We start from the raw sequence: 15,597 nt of genomic DNA, 5'->3' as shown, positions 1-15,597 counted from the left end.
TGAAGATGTCTGAAGTTGGTGTGCACAACTAAATTACCTGCACTTGTGATGACCAGTAGTTTTTTGGATTTGTTTTATCAAAACATGAAGATGAAGGTGACATTTCAAGTTAAATTTCTGCATCCCCACAGGCCTGTTCCATCTTTTCACTGGACCTCAAAAGAAGACATTTGCTGGATTCTTGTGAGCAACACAATTTCATGTGTCAGCCCCCTCACAAAAGCATCCGGGAGAATGTATTATTTTCCTGAGAAGGAAATTAGTTCAATCAACCTTCAGTGCAACAAAATGTTAAAACAAACACAAGTCCATAAATAACAGGGTGTGTTGGTGTTTCATTCGAACCAGGTTTATTGTAAGAAACATTTCTGTAATTTCACTGACATAACAGGTATAAATAACAAATGAGCCTACGTCAAGACTTTTAGAAGACTTTGTAAGTTCTTCTTTCACCTACTGAATTTATTCAATTCGTTGTACATTAACTTTTAAAGTTAAAGCAAAATTAAATTATAAAATTTCAAGTCTTAATGCTTAAAAAATGGTAATGGTAATGATTTTATGTGCTAAATTAAATAAACACAGTAGGTAATGTATATTTTTGAAATGAGCCACAAATTGGTTTATAGGATCTTGATATTACCTCGCGTTGCATCATATTAATGTGAATTATTTGTCAGTTGTTTCATGATGTATTAAATGTATTGGCAGTCAAAATTTTCTTCCACACATTTTCTTCCGGAACCTACTTGCTCATACTTTTAGAAATATAAATATTAAAAAAATTTTGGTTACTGTAGTGCCTCTTATCTTAAATCGTATTTAAAAATTATGAAATCCAGGTTTGAGCTTATATTTACTGCAGCAATTAAGAGATAAGTTGCTGAATGCATTTTTACCCTATTCTGTATATTTTTCTGAAAATGTTAGTGATATAATGAAAATTGACAGTTATGAGTTTTTTGCTAAATCAACGTCACAATCACTAAAAGCTTCGGAAACAACAATATTGTATTTTTTAACAATTTAAAAAAATAGTAACTTAAAAAGTATTAAAGATATCACAATAAAATTTTACATGTTAATAAGGGTGGCAAATAGAACGAATACAGAAATTTGCATGACATTCTGAGACCATGGATTTCATTTTAATTTTTGGCTGGATGATTTGAAATGGACTGACCCAACTATGAATTAAGGTGTTGCAATTATATAATTCAATTGTATTATGTAAATGTTAAATTAATAAATTAGTTTTCTCCTTATGACAGACAACCGATAGTTAATTAGTATAAGAGATCGGTAAATAATAAGGGCTCCTGCCATGTGCTATTAAGTTATCGAATAAATATGATTATTTTACCCAGCACTATCCTTCTGCCGACTGAACCAATTAAATACTGAATAAAAATCTTCTTCGAGTAAGGTGTAATTCTAAACTAGTGACTAAACGTTAGGGAGGTATTTGTGGTTCCAACAAAAAGGTATCATGTGTTATATATATTCTGTGAAAAAGCTAGGTTTATAGCTGAGTAGGACTGATCTTTATCACAAGGCATTTCCTTCTCTGGCTTTGTAAAGGGTTTTGTGCTTTTAAAATAATATCTGTACTAGTTAGGAACTGAATCTGAGCTAGATTACAGATTTCTGCTTACAGAAGAAAAATCATTGTAAGCATTATAAAAGGAAAAATATGACTAGACAGATATGGAAAAACTATTTCATTCTATGCTGTAAATGAATCAATTACAGCATAAACATTTATTAATGTTTTGTAGATATTACATGCATTACAATATTAAATTCTGTTTACTGCTTACAATATAAAAAAAATTATTAAGTATTTGTCGTCAAAAGAAACCAAAAAGGAAAGCAACACATTATACATTAATGTATTGTCTGATGAACTAATTAAATGTTATAACAAATATTATAATGAAGATGTACTCTCTTTTTCCTTTTTAGTGGAATTACTGTCAACATCATTTATATCAATAAATTTAACCCCTTTTATTTCTAGATTTGGAAAAACATCCTGAAGCATTAAACAAGATAATTGAAATTCACACGATTCTGCAATATTATTTACAACCAAAACCGACAATTTTTTTAATTTACATAATGCTGTTAAGCCTCTGTATGTGACCTTAAGGCAATCGCTGATATCCAAATATTCTAAAGAATTTCTGAATTCATACGTTACTCTGTCTAAATGCCAGTCATCAAAACTTTTATTATTTTTAAAGCTGATCCACTTTATTTGAGCCAGATTTTTTAAATTTTGTAACCCCTCGTAATACAGATTAATATTCGACGCATCAATCGCTTCTATATAAAATGAAGGATCAAATTTTTTTGGTAAATATTTATCATAACAATCAGGCTCATCACCTTTTTTCATCCTAATCCACGCATTATGTCCATAGAATTTTACACCCCCTCCTCTAAACACAATAAAATGAGCTGCACCGATTTCATTTCCCAATTGACTATGCCTCTCTGGTATGAATCTTTGTTGAAACAATTCATACTCTATTTTCTTCTTATTTATAACTCTCTTCACGTTTTCAAGGCTGAATGTATCTGCATTCCAACTAATTCGCTTCGGTGGACCGTCTCTTTTGCTATCAAAGGATCTAACAATCGCATTAAAAAGGGAATTTTCATTAACTTCTGAAAATTCAGCACGTCTTTTTGTTTCTAAATATTCTTTAACATATGATGGTATACGGTCCGATGACGATTTCATATCTGTTTCAATATATGTTGGTTTTCTAGATGCGCTTCGATAACTTGAACCTAAAGAAAAAAAATACCGTTACATGTATATCGCTTATTAAAAATTCTAGAGATTTCAAAAAGTTGTTTAAAAAACTACAACTAACAAATAATATTACCAGAGTACAAAATAAACATACATAATATATATGGAGGTACGGAAATATGATAATTTCCTTAGAACATTCTATGTATTAACCCTTCAGCATGTTTTGACATAATATACTTATTTCATCATTGCATGAAACACTGTTCATTACTCCCTCTCTCTATTTCAAACTGAACAAGTTTGAAATTTGTAGGAATCTGGTAAAGAATTTTTTAACCTACAGATATATTCTATTTATTAACAGTTTTTTTGACATCATTTTTCATAATGTTGCTGTACTGATTTAAGTATGATTAGTTACATTTGTGCCTATTGCACAGTGATGTTCCATGCTTTATTTAACCATTCTTTTCTATTTATTAAGCAAGTTATTTTCACCTTTTGATATAAATAATTAACTAAACTATTAAAATTGGGGCTAGGTGTTTAATTTTGTAAAGATTATGTTATAGTAATATCTGATTTTGCTGGTTGAGGTTGGAAATTGTTATTTCAAAATTATTTATAATCTTGATTCACAAGTGTATTTTATTTAGTTGAAATTCTACATTTAAGTTCAATCCTTATAATCCAGTACAATATTAATGAGAAGTTAATGTTTTTCTAAATTACGGAAACAATTTACTGATAGACAGTTATGAAGAAAAAAATCAATGCCAAATATAACTTCATCTAGAGTTAATAATTATAATGTTAATACCATTCTATAAGGAAATCTGCCATTGAAGATGCGATTTTAAATAATAATATTACAGTAATGGGATGCACTGATAATGTGAATTAAAATAAGTTTACTTTATTAATGAGTATTTTAACTAGTCCTTATCTTTTGCAGATAATCTAATAGTCCATCCTCTAAAAGATTTGGAATGTGCAAAAATAAAATTTGAATATTTAAATAAAATCTTCAAGAGAACAGGCTTACAAATATATTTTCAAATGGCAAAATTTATAACAAATATAAAAATGCCTCAAAAATTATAAAATTAGAAACTAGAAAAAAATCAATTAAGTTAAAGTATTTAAATATTTAGGTGAAATTATCCAATTAAATTGTTTATAAGAATGAGCGATTGAAGGAGAAGGATAAATGGAAACAGCATATAAATTTTGTCAAAATATCTACAATAAAAAATCAATATCTGTAAATACCAAAATAAGACACTGTAAATAGTAATTCAACTGTAATTTTTATTTACATAGGCAAATTTTGGCAATATTACAACAAAACTTAAACAATAGAAAGAAAGAGAAATTAAGAAAACTCCTTGGACCAAAACAAAAAAGAATAAAAAATACAGATTAAATTCAGGTAAGGTAATTTTTCAAAACTTACAGGATTGAGAACAACTAAAACTACAAACTGAAGATTTAAGAAAAAGGAAAAATACAAAATGCAGGATTCCAAGAAAAACCCAAACTAAAAATATAAACAAAATATCAGAAGATAAGAGCGACATAAGATCATAAAACAAGAAACAGTTGTAATATATGGTCCAGTTCTTAGTCACCTAATCAAAATAAAAATGCCCTATAAATTTAAACTTAAATTTTTTATTTAGTATAAGTACTGATTTATATGCTTATTTTAAGTTCTTGTTTATTAAATTTATTGTAAAATTCAATAAAAGTTTGTATTTTATTTAATATTAATTCAATTATATTCAAATGTTCAAACTATGAATGTAAATCTATCTGTTACTTTGTAGTTAAGGTAATGAAAACTTTAACCTCAGCAAACAAGTGATATATTACCAACAGAACTAATGTATATTAAACTGATTCCTTATCATTGATGTAAACCAGAAATAAAACGGGAACCAAGAATAAACGGGAACTTCGCATACTAGTGGTATGCCTAGTTCCACATTAAAAAATTTTAATCTGTTCCTAATTTCATCTTAAATAATAAAACCAAAATCGGTATCTAGATAAATTTTCCAGTCCATTTTAACATTTTACTTATTGATTAAATAAACTCATAAAAATTAAATACAATATCTTTAACTTTCCTTAATTTTTTTTTCGATTTCAAGATTTACAAAAAATTCTTTAGTAAAATCTCAAAATACCAAAACTATTATTTCCCCATTGTTTGCACCTTTTTAATACAAAAAAAGACACTAACACTATGATAGTAATTTCTTCAGTTTTTCAGAGACATACTGCTCACATTCACAATTAATTTCTCTAGCACATCCAACTAAAATGGCAAAACAAACAAGTAAAATGCTTGCATTGCATTTCTTGCTTATGTGATGTGACACTTTTTCTAACAGATGGTCAACATTCTCACCAGTTTTAATGAAAATTCTTTCATTCTCAATATTTTTACATCCTTAAATTCTAATGTAAATTATGTATAAATTGTAATACTGCTATTAAAAAACAATTTAATAAATAAAAGTTCTCTTCCTTTACTGTGAACCAAAGTATAGCAATTTCTTTAAAAATGACCCTCCCACATTTAAACTTGACACTTTAAAATTTTTAACAACAACTGAAGAACAATTAAAATTGTTCATACTTATTTTTAATATACTCAATCTATTAACAAAGTTATGAAATAATGCACAACAACAAAAAAACTTTAGTATTGAAATTCTCAATTATAAAGCAAACTTTGAAAGTCAGTGTTGATGAAGAAATTATTGGCGGCAGTCTTACTGCCCAATCATTTAAATGTTTTTATTTAAGAAAAAATTAATTACCCTTAACACCCACAACCCATCTTGTTTGAATTTTAGGTAACTATTAAGAAAGTCACACATATTCAAAAGTGAATAATCTTGGCATATGTAATTGTGTTTACCACGCTGATTGTAAATTAAAAAAATCACTTAAGTTTTTGATTTATAAAGATTTTAAAATTTTGATTTTTCAATCAAAAAATTACATATTCCTGTAATTATCAAGAATTTTGACAAGGGTAATGTTTTGAATTTGTCAATATTCTCTTGTTTTTAAATTGATCAATTTAATATTTAAGGTTGATTAGATGAGGTTAGTGAATGCTAGGTTATGATATTATACAAAGTTCAGTACATGGAATTGTTATTTACCTTAACTAACCTTAATGTAACTAAAAAACTACAATAAAGAGACACTTTTTTATATTTACAATCAGCGTAATGAACACAACATATGCCAAGATTATAGAGTTCTGAATGTGCGTTATCTTTCTAAATAATTACCAAATTTTATATTACTGTTTTGTAGTATATTATTACTTTTATTAATTGTGAAATAAGGCAAGTGTCTATTTCACTGATTGGAAAACTAATGGGCAACTTAGTTTCTGGTATGCGATACCAGAAACTACCTTAAAAATAAAAGCAGCAAGAGGGTTACAATAAATGAAATTCACAAATAAAAAGCTCACCTACAGCAATTTCATTATATATAGATTACATTTTAACAAATTTATGCTTCACAATAGGTTAGAAATGTTTTGAGTTAAATAAACATTTCTGTACTAGTAGGACAACTGATCCCATAACAATGACAATGATATAATCTGCCTATTCATTAAACAGCATAGTAAAATTTAAAATGTTAACTTTTCATATAAGATGTCACTTTAAATGTATGGGTGTCACTTTAAAGACTAAACACACAGAAATGAATTTTATTAAAGGTACATCTAAGTTTAATTGTAACCTGTCAATGGTTTGACAGCAGAATACTGAAAAAAAATCAACAAAAACTTAACAAATAAAGCAAACACCTTACTTCAGAATAATATAAAGGAAGAATTTTTGGCCAAAACATCCTTTTCAATGATATAACACGTAGGTTAGTAACACTGAATGTGATCAAGTGGTTTTAAAGCTGCTTTTATTTATTCAACAAAGTGCTAAGTTTGTTACAAGGTTGATCTTAAAAATTTTGATTTGTTAATGTTGGATTAAAATGGCAGACGTAATGCAAATTCAATTGAAAACAAATTGTTACTAAGCGTACAAACCCTGATAAAAATTATGAAAAAATAGACAGATTTTTTAAGCGTTTTGTTAATTAATCTCTCAATTATAATTTAATAATTAAATTACACTCTGGAAGTGAGTTTGTTTCTCATTTTCCAAAAAAATTTTAATTTTTAACTTTAGTATTAAAAATTATTTTCTGAAAGTTTTCCCATTACTTAATTTTTTCTGTAGTAGGACATATCTGTTTAACTGCTTTAAGGTTCATACAGTCTTTTGACAAAAACAAATCTTTTTTTTCATTTGTTTATAAATTCATGTCATACTTTTTTCTCAATATATACTGATGATGACTGTTTAACAAATGAAAGAGGCATCTAGTTTTAGATTTTAAATACACCTTTTGTAAGTTTGTTTAGTATTTTCTTGTTTAATTAAAGTACTAATTTATATTTAAATACAATAATGATAAAATAGGTATACACCCTCTTAAGGGATTTCCTAACATTTTAAAAATATAACATTGATAACATGTCAACAGTAAGATTGCAAAAGAGGTGCATAATTATCATTCAACATGCTGAAAATTTTGAAAAATTTATTTATAATTTTAAAATTATCAGTAAAATTAATTAAAATATTAACTCATAGAAACTGTACCTACTATCTCTATAATTTAAATTATTAACCTTACAGATTTTAACTAATAATTTTTTTGGTAACAACTTCACGACAAATTTTAATACAATTTCAACTTATTAAAACTGTTACGCAAATTATTTATTAATACGTTTAACCCAACATTACAAATTATGTGTATAAATTTACATAGCCATGTATATACAAAATTTTTCACCTCAAACTGGGAAAAATTTTATTAAGAAAAAATATTGTAATAAAAATCATTTGTATATGGTTGTAACTATTACAATAAGGGTAATAAATGTTAACACAGTAAAACTTTCGTGTCGAAATCGTTCTGAAAAGAATCATTAATTTATTTTCAAAAACACCCACCACAAAAATTTTTCATAGCAGAACAGCATAGATGTTTTCTTATATCATTAAACATAATTATAACTTCTAATGACTACAATACGACAAAATGTTAATAAAAAATTTAACGTTAACTTTCTTTGAGGTTATAGTACCTCCACGATGATCATATGATTTCATTTGTTTTTCTACCAAATGTGGTAATGAGTAGAATGTAAAAACAAAATATTCAGTCCGTAAAAGTCATAAATAAAAATTTATTAAAATAATTTATAAACAAATGCAATATCTTGTAGATATATATTATTTCCAAAATATTACCTTAAACTCTTATTTTCCTTTATAAAAATTACAACTACCATCTGTTGCGTATGAAATGTTGGTTACCTTGTCTGTGGTTTCATCACTTTGGCGCCAAGTGTAATGTATTAGTCTATTATTGTCCTGGAGATAATTGTGGTTATGCCATTTTTAACGTTCTTTCTTATTTATTATAAAATACATTATGGAAGAATCACTATATTCTGCCCAGGTTTTGATTAAGTTTAAAGAAGCTTTGAAATGTAGACTATGGTAATTATTGTTATTTATATAAAAAATAATTGTTATTAAGGTAGTATTTCTTATTGAGAAGTGGATTTCTTGGTAATATATTTATTCTCTTAGCAGTTTCTTTTATGAGACTGGTGACTCAGATTTATAGACTGGTGACTCAGATTTATGTAAGATAATCCATAATTGGGCCTGCTGTTGACAGATTGATGCAGTAAAAGAGTTTCATATCAGAAGTCTGTTTTGTGATGAAAAAAATTTTTGTTTTATAAAGCATTTATGCATGGTGAAAAAGCGTTTTAAGAATCTTAAATTAATATGTACCAACAATAGCTACGGTAATAATTATCAAACAATAAACCAAATTTTTAATTACTTTGGCTCAGATGTATTTATTAAAATGCTTACCAAAATTAACCAACATGTACCGAAAACCTAATCTAACTCCTAATTATTTAGAAAAATTAAAGAATTTTTAGGGCAGAGTAATTTTTAAATAATCAAAAGGTTTATTTTTCTTGCTAGATATGATTGCCCAATGTCATGTAAGCTTTTAATTACATCTGTTGTTTGCTTTTGTATAATCAGACCAGTATTTAGCTAATAACTCTACATTTAAAAATGCAGGTCATGAGTTTACCAAGCTATGGAGTATTAATAGTCTTATGTTGTTATATTCAATAATTTCTTACTAACTGAAATTTCAGCATTCATATTGGAACAGCATTTCTCAGAATTTTTAAAAAAATTATGATTCCTGATATACAAACTAATTATGTGCTTTATGTAGATGATTTTTGTATTAATGTACCATAAGGCATCATGGAAATAGATTTGCTTTTCGTTATTCCCAGTACATTATTTAGGAAACATTGCATGGAAGTCATCTTATAATCTATCTTTTTCACGTACAAGATGAACAGAGCACTTTTCATGTCTACAGAAGCCAGATATAACAATACAAAAATTCCATGGTAGTGATAAGATATCTGGTTGATTTGTTGCCTGGTTATCCTGCAAGAGGATCTGTTCTAGTTATGAATTTTATTCATTTACATGAAACTATTTACAATAAAGAGGTTGTCGTAAAGTTTTTTCAAAAGCGTGTTATTTTACATAGCCTGAAGAAGAGTAGTGTTATTATGAAATGGTTTTTATAGTTACACAGTTGAGAGAGATGATGTTCTAAATTTGACCGTTGAGAATACAAATAATTTTTTGACAAGATATGTACTAGAGGTTGTAAATTGCATTTCCAGAAAATTTATTTTGCATCTATTGCTGGTATAAGAAACTTATAGCAGTACAGTTTTGCAAGCAGAAGTTGGAAATTAACCATTATGCTACAGTTAATTGGTGTAATTATGAGTAAAGTGTGTGCTAATGACCTGTTGAGAAAATCAAAGACAAATAGGTGACACCTAGAAAAACTGAAAATTAATGAAAGCCTATTCTTGTTGCATAAAAAAGAAACATTAGTATTACTGTAACAGTGGGTGCTTTGAGATGTGCATTCCTTTAAAAACGCGATTGTACCCATCAAACTGTTGTACATAGATAAAACTAAATCTAACACCAATACATACACATGCACAGTAGAAATTACATGGCAGCTTATATATAGCATAACGGCTAGTATAGTACACAACGATCCATGATTGACTCTTATTTGTTGGGTTTATATGTTGTTGATGGCATAAATGAAAGATCTGTTTAAAAAGATTTTGGCAGATATTGTGTCCTACCAACCTCCTGATTAAAGGTAAAATATTAATATTTGCATTTAAATGCTGATTGAAGAGTAATTGATGCATCAGTAAACAGAAAATGGAAAAGATACACAGCTAATGAATGTTTGCTTCAAAATGCATTTCTTTTATTGGAAGTTTGGGTGAAAATTTAGGTTCAAATCCTCTGTCTCCTTTTCCATTTACAAACAGCAGTGATGTTTGAAAAAGTCCAAAAGTATGTTCGAGTCAATAAAAAATTCTCAGCAATTACAATATTAATCTTTTTTATACTTTATTTCAGTATATGATATGAATTAAACATATATGAAAATTCAGAAATTGACATTTTAAAAATTTGAGATTATGGAATACAAATCAAACATGTATTCTTCAATTCTAGTGGGCTTTAGCAAAATCTTGACAAGATCATGATTCAGTTATTTACTCCTGATCCAGATGATTGACAGGATGTTAAGTTCTGTCTGAGATATCATTAGCCCTTTACAGATAGATCAGACTCAATATGAAATTGTTAGGATTGGATTTAATAATGTTCTTGTATCAAACAAAGAAAACGCTGCGCCTCGGCATCATTTCTACGATCTAGTTTGCAGAAATGTGGTTCATATTTATTATGCTAATGTCAGTTACTGGAATTTGTGTTCAGTGTTTATTTTATTGGCTTGATCTCTAATTAATTAATATGCATCAGTGTAATTTTCTTTTTTTAAATCTTGTTAGATTTTTTTAATTCTATTTTCCTTTAGGGAACATATATTATTAATAATAATGTAGTTTCTCAGAATGAGTTTTCAAACCTCCTTTACTATGTAAATCCAAACCTGGTGGTTTACAATAATAATTCTATACAGCTGGTTCTATTTTTGATTTATCAAGGTGTCTTGTTTGATCTGCCTCCTTAAAGCAGTATCTTTACTGCTGAACTTTATTAATAAGAAGTGGTGGATAAATAACATTGTGTTCTTATATGTTTTTATTCAGTAAGTACACTTTAAGAGCTTTCTTACATGTTTACTATGGTTACAATTATTTTGAATATGAGTGCATCTCTTCTCAGCCACTGTTATACTATGCTTGTTTCTTTTGGGTTTGAATCCAGACAATCCAGTCGATATCGTTACAAAGGAAGTATACAATCAGTTACACTAGCTTTGTGAAATGTCTATTGAGAACAGTGGCAAAATAAATGGATGTTTGGTTAAAAGCATTATTGCTTTGAATGTCGTCAGAATTATACTGTCACCATCAAAGAAGTCTCTTTGTTGTTGCACTTAAGACTATCTACATTAACATGTATGTAAATCTTTCATATCTACTGGCGATGCAGCATTATGTTCTATGATGCAACAATTTGTAACATTCTCCGTGATCGTATATATATATATATATATATATATAGTCACATGCAGTCTAATTCTGATGACATTCAAAGCAATAATGCCTTTAATCAAACATCCATTTATTTTGCCATATATATTTATTTATTTATATTCTATCAAATGATTTTACAGTGCGGAAGAATAATATGAATCTTACAAAGATTAAACTCTTGAACCAACTTTGTGCCAAACATAATGATATTGCATCATGTTTGTAAACATTGCAAAGTTTTTCATAGTTTGAATTGCATTCTTTCCTTTTTTTGTAATAAAATTTCAAAATGTATTGAATTTTTTATTTATTTTCATTCGTTTTCAGATCGCAATTATTTAAAAATAAATTAACTAATATAATCATAAATCTTTCCAAATATATGTAGTGATGTCACCTTTCAAAACGTTGCAAAATATTACTGGAGATGCGATCGTAAAGCCATCAACTGGGAGAAAACAGAGAAATTTTTTCCACAACCCTAAATGTATTTAAAATTTAATAGTATTAAAATTGATTCTTTCTGTTTCAGCAATAATGTTACAGAAAACCCTCATACGGTTGGAAGATGTGGTCATTTTGCTTGTTATAACTGTTTGCTTTCAATGAAAATTTCACAATGCCCAGTATGTAGACAGCAATTTTATACATCTGATCTAATACCCGATGTGGTCGTAAAAACTGTTTTGAATGAATGGAATGCTATTAATGATTTAATTTCAGAGTGAGTAAAAATTTTTTTTCTCTTTAGTCGTAACGTTAATTATTAGTTATGATATGGTTGGATTATAGCATTTAAAAAGATATAATAAACTTCTGTTAAAAGCGCTTCAAAAGTTAAAAAAATGAATTTTCAAATTTTAAAAACCAGGTGTTCATATAAAGAATAAAAATTAATTATTAAAAAATTTACACAGATTTAGTTGATGCATTTATTATTAGTAAAATGATAAAATATTTAGTTTTGAACTGTAGTATCAAAACTGTGTCAGAAGATTGTGAATATTTTTGCCGTGATGTAACGTATCATGAAAATTAAACTCTGTATTTAATTAAGACTTATTTTTGCACAGCAGGGTGAATTTCATACTAAAAATATAAGCAAATAGATTAAATAAGAAATAACATCTGTTAAACAGTTTGAGGTGTGACAAGTAATTTGTAATTGAAATGCAATACATCATTTCACTAAGTTTGATTTTTTTTTGCATTGCATGTGGTACAAAGTTGTAGGGGGAGTTTGTAATTGCCATTACAAATTAAATTTATATTATTTAGCTCTGTGTTCAGTCTGTTCCACAATAAACCAATAGTTTCATTGAATATGTGATTCACCTCTGTGAATCGCATATTAATGAAATAATGTACTTTAGAAAGTCATACGGTAGTTAATTGAATATTTCAGAAATTGTCATTTAAATGATAGAAAGGGCGTGGTTATAGATTTGGTAATGTACAAAAAACTACTTTTGCTGATAATAGATTTAAGAAATACATTATCATCACATATTTGTTTGTTTTAATTGCTGATATTTTGTATTTATTAATCTTGTGCGGCTTCAGTCATGGGTTTCCTTTATTCTTCCAGACAAATGTCGGGATAGTTGTTTAACTTACTTAAAAAAAAAGTAGGTTATGCATATATATTTTTTTATGTTTGTTTGCGTATAAGTTTTTCCCTGTTAATCCAGTTGAAATAAAACTTGTTGCACTCGATGCAGCTGCTTTTTGTAATGGTGAAGAAATTTTTTAGACATAAAATCAGTCTGAAAATTGACAAAAAAAATTTTTCCCTGTCGGGTGGGTGGGTAGGTACAATGGGAATCCTGATATTCTATGTATATGCATAACTTTAGATGATGTTATTTGGTCTTCTGTAGGTAGGTAATATGAGTTTCTGCAAAATATGTGTACCATCGTTAATAAAATCATAAAAAATTGTGATATCTCATCTTAAACCTTTCAGATCCAATATATATATATATAATATACAGCATCGGTAGGGACAGTGGGAATATTATAATTCTTTATACGTGCATCACATTACATGGTCTTTTGTGTTCTCTCACAAGTTCAGACAGCTAAATTTCTTGATAATATTCTTAACATTGTTTATAGGTCGTTAGTAATCGACACATTGAGCGAAGTGTAACACATTATTGAATCCCGTACAAGGTTTCTCAATCTTTCTGTCTCGGCAAGTTTTTTATCGTGTGGACTATTCTGTACTTTATGTGGATCTAAATCACTCTAAGCTGAACCGTTTAAGCTTCTGACTCGACTTAGAGCAACATAAACTTGTCCTTATGCAAATACGTTTCCTCCAAGTCTACTACAGCTCTGTTTAGTGTTGTACCTTGCAACTTGTGCACTGTTACAGCCTGACTTAAAATTAAAGGTAGCTTTTGTCTTTACACCACCATATCCTTTAGTAGCTTGAAACTTTGTACTTACTGGTGTAATAGGTACACAACTACCTTCATCTTTCATTTTTGTACCTATTGTTTTGTCATTGAATTTTATTAACGCAGCTTTTGGTAATACCCCTTTCCATTGGTCTCTTCATAGGGCAGGCTATTTGAATTTCTTTACAATTCCCACAGCGCTATTAACTAAGCCATCTGAAATCAATATATTACACCTTAATGCAACTCTTGAACAAACTGCCAATTTTACATTATGCAACAGGCCACCACAGTTATTGATGTCTACCAGAATAACATTCCCAGGGGGAGTTGTCCTGCATATTGGAGCTTCTTGTCTCACTCATTAGTAGCATTAATAGTATAAACTCTATTTGTTTTTAATATCATAGTCGTACTTTAACTACATTCATCGGCTAATGTAATAGTTGGGAATATTCTTACAACATTTCCATCTGCAAATTTGTCTATTAAAGGTATCCTCCTTCTTTTGCAAAGAATTTCTAATCTGCCAGTTGTAACGTCACCAAAACGCAAGTTATTTAATAAATCAGCAAACTCCATGTCATTTCTTTGTCCAGTGTTTGTTGTTAGCGTGTAAAATGAAAACTGATGCCATAAATTTATTTCTGTATCACACCAAGGAGATTGAACAAAACACCAATGGCCTGTGACTGGAAGCAGCTGCATTATATCACCAAAAAGAACATATTAACTCCACCAAATTACTTATCGTTATTAATCAGAAACAGAAAATTCTGAAATAATTAATAAAAAAAAAAATGGAACAGACTTCAAAATGCGCTAAAAAGTAAGAAATAATTTCATCCGAATGCTTAATTTTTTGAATGGGTGCCAAAATTCATGATCATACTTGTGTGATACTTGAATGGACCAATAGATGGCATTTTATAGAAAAATGTAATAATTACAAATGGAAAAGCAATCAAAGCACATAAATATGAATTCCACTGACGTAATATTGGTATTGGCTTGTATGTAGTAAACATATACAGTATTATAGAACAAATGTATATTATATCTAGAAATTAATTTTGTAAAAACAGGCGTAGATTTAAAAAAACGTTCAAGGGATTAATTAATTATTTATAATTTTTAATGCATTTTAATGTCGGTTCCACTTTTTTTAACCCTCAACCAACTAGGTTAAATGTTTTGCAGTTTACGATGCCTGGTCTGTCACACTGAAATCTTTAACACCCCTCTTTTTAGAACAATATATTTATATTTCGATTTATTAGTACTTTATTGTAAGAAAATATTGCACTGTATTTGTGTTTTATCTCCTTTTTCCAAATGAGTAACTAAAAATTTAGATTGGAAATTGTTTTTAAATTACAGGTTATTTAACTTAATCATCATTACATTATAAAATCTATTATAGGTATTTTTTTAATGAATATTGTTAGCTTACAATCTGAATTATTATTAATATTACTTTTATTAGGAAAAAACAATTTTTTTAAAAATAAAGGTTCGTTGTAACAAGAGAAAAATTTAAAAACTTAGTGTTTGAAAAGTGTTAGTGGTTTCACAAGATGATATTCTTAAATGAAATTATCTTTATACACTATCAAAAAACACAACAAAATAAAATATTTCTTTAATCAAAAACTAAAAATAATACTCATTAGCCCTATATAGATTGTAAAATTAGTCATTTTTTTTTC

The 15,597-nt window shown here is 28.0% G+C and overlaps 2 protein-coding genes across 3 annotated transcripts in view; one reads left to right on the top strand and one right to left on the bottom strand.

The window, feature by feature from the left end:
- Positions 1-1,719: 1,719 nt before the first annotated feature.
- Positions 1,720-8,263, bottom strand: LOC142328430 (distal membrane arm assembly component 2). Of its 2 annotated transcripts, none has more exons than XM_075372168.1 (2): positions 8,131-8,263; positions 1,720-2,799 (listed from the first exon to the last, which is right to left on the bottom strand). In XM_075372168.1, the coding sequence occupies exon 2, from the start codon at positions 2,747-2,749 to the stop codon at positions 1,931-1,933; it is 819 nt and encodes a 272-aa protein (XP_075228283.1). In that variant the 5' UTR covers positions 2,750-2,799; positions 8,131-8,263; the 3' UTR covers positions 1,720-1,930. The 2 variants fall into 2 exon arrangements, with proteins under 2 accessions (XP_075228283.1, XP_075228282.1); XM_075372167.1 differs by lacking the exon at positions 8,131-8,263 and adding an exon at positions 7,831-7,993.
- Positions 8,242-15,597, top strand: part of LOC142328429 (uncharacterized) — a 61,977-nt gene continuing 54,621 nt past the window's right edge. Inside the window, exons 1-2 of the mRNA XM_075372165.1 lie at positions 8,242-8,382; positions 12,016-12,207. Coding sequence (XP_075228280.1) covers positions 8,315-8,382; positions 12,016-12,207 — 260 coding nt within the window. The 5' untranslated portion in view covers positions 8,242-8,314. The remainder of the gene's footprint in view (positions 8,383-12,015; positions 12,208-15,597) is intronic.

Source organism: Lycorma delicatula, chromosome 7 (genome assembly GCF_047948215.1).
Source record: "Lycorma delicatula isolate Av1 chromosome 7, ASM4794821v1, whole genome shotgun sequence".
NCBI classification, from domain to species: Eukaryota; Metazoa; Arthropoda; class Insecta; order Hemiptera; family Fulgoridae; genus Lycorma; species Lycorma delicatula.
This window is presented reverse-complemented; position numbering and strand designations above follow the sequence as displayed.

What these genes read in the sequence shown, in the direction of transcription:
- LOC142328430 (XM_075372167.1), bottom strand. Translation starts at nt 7,885, where the DNA reads ATGTTTAATGATATAAGAAAACATCTATGCTGTTCTGCTATGAAAAAT. An exon ending in TGCTATGAAAAATTTTTGTG is followed by an intron (nt 2,800 to 7,830) that starts GTGGGTGTTTTT and finishes TTTTTTCTTTAG; the next exon opens with GTTCAAGTTATCGAAGCGCA.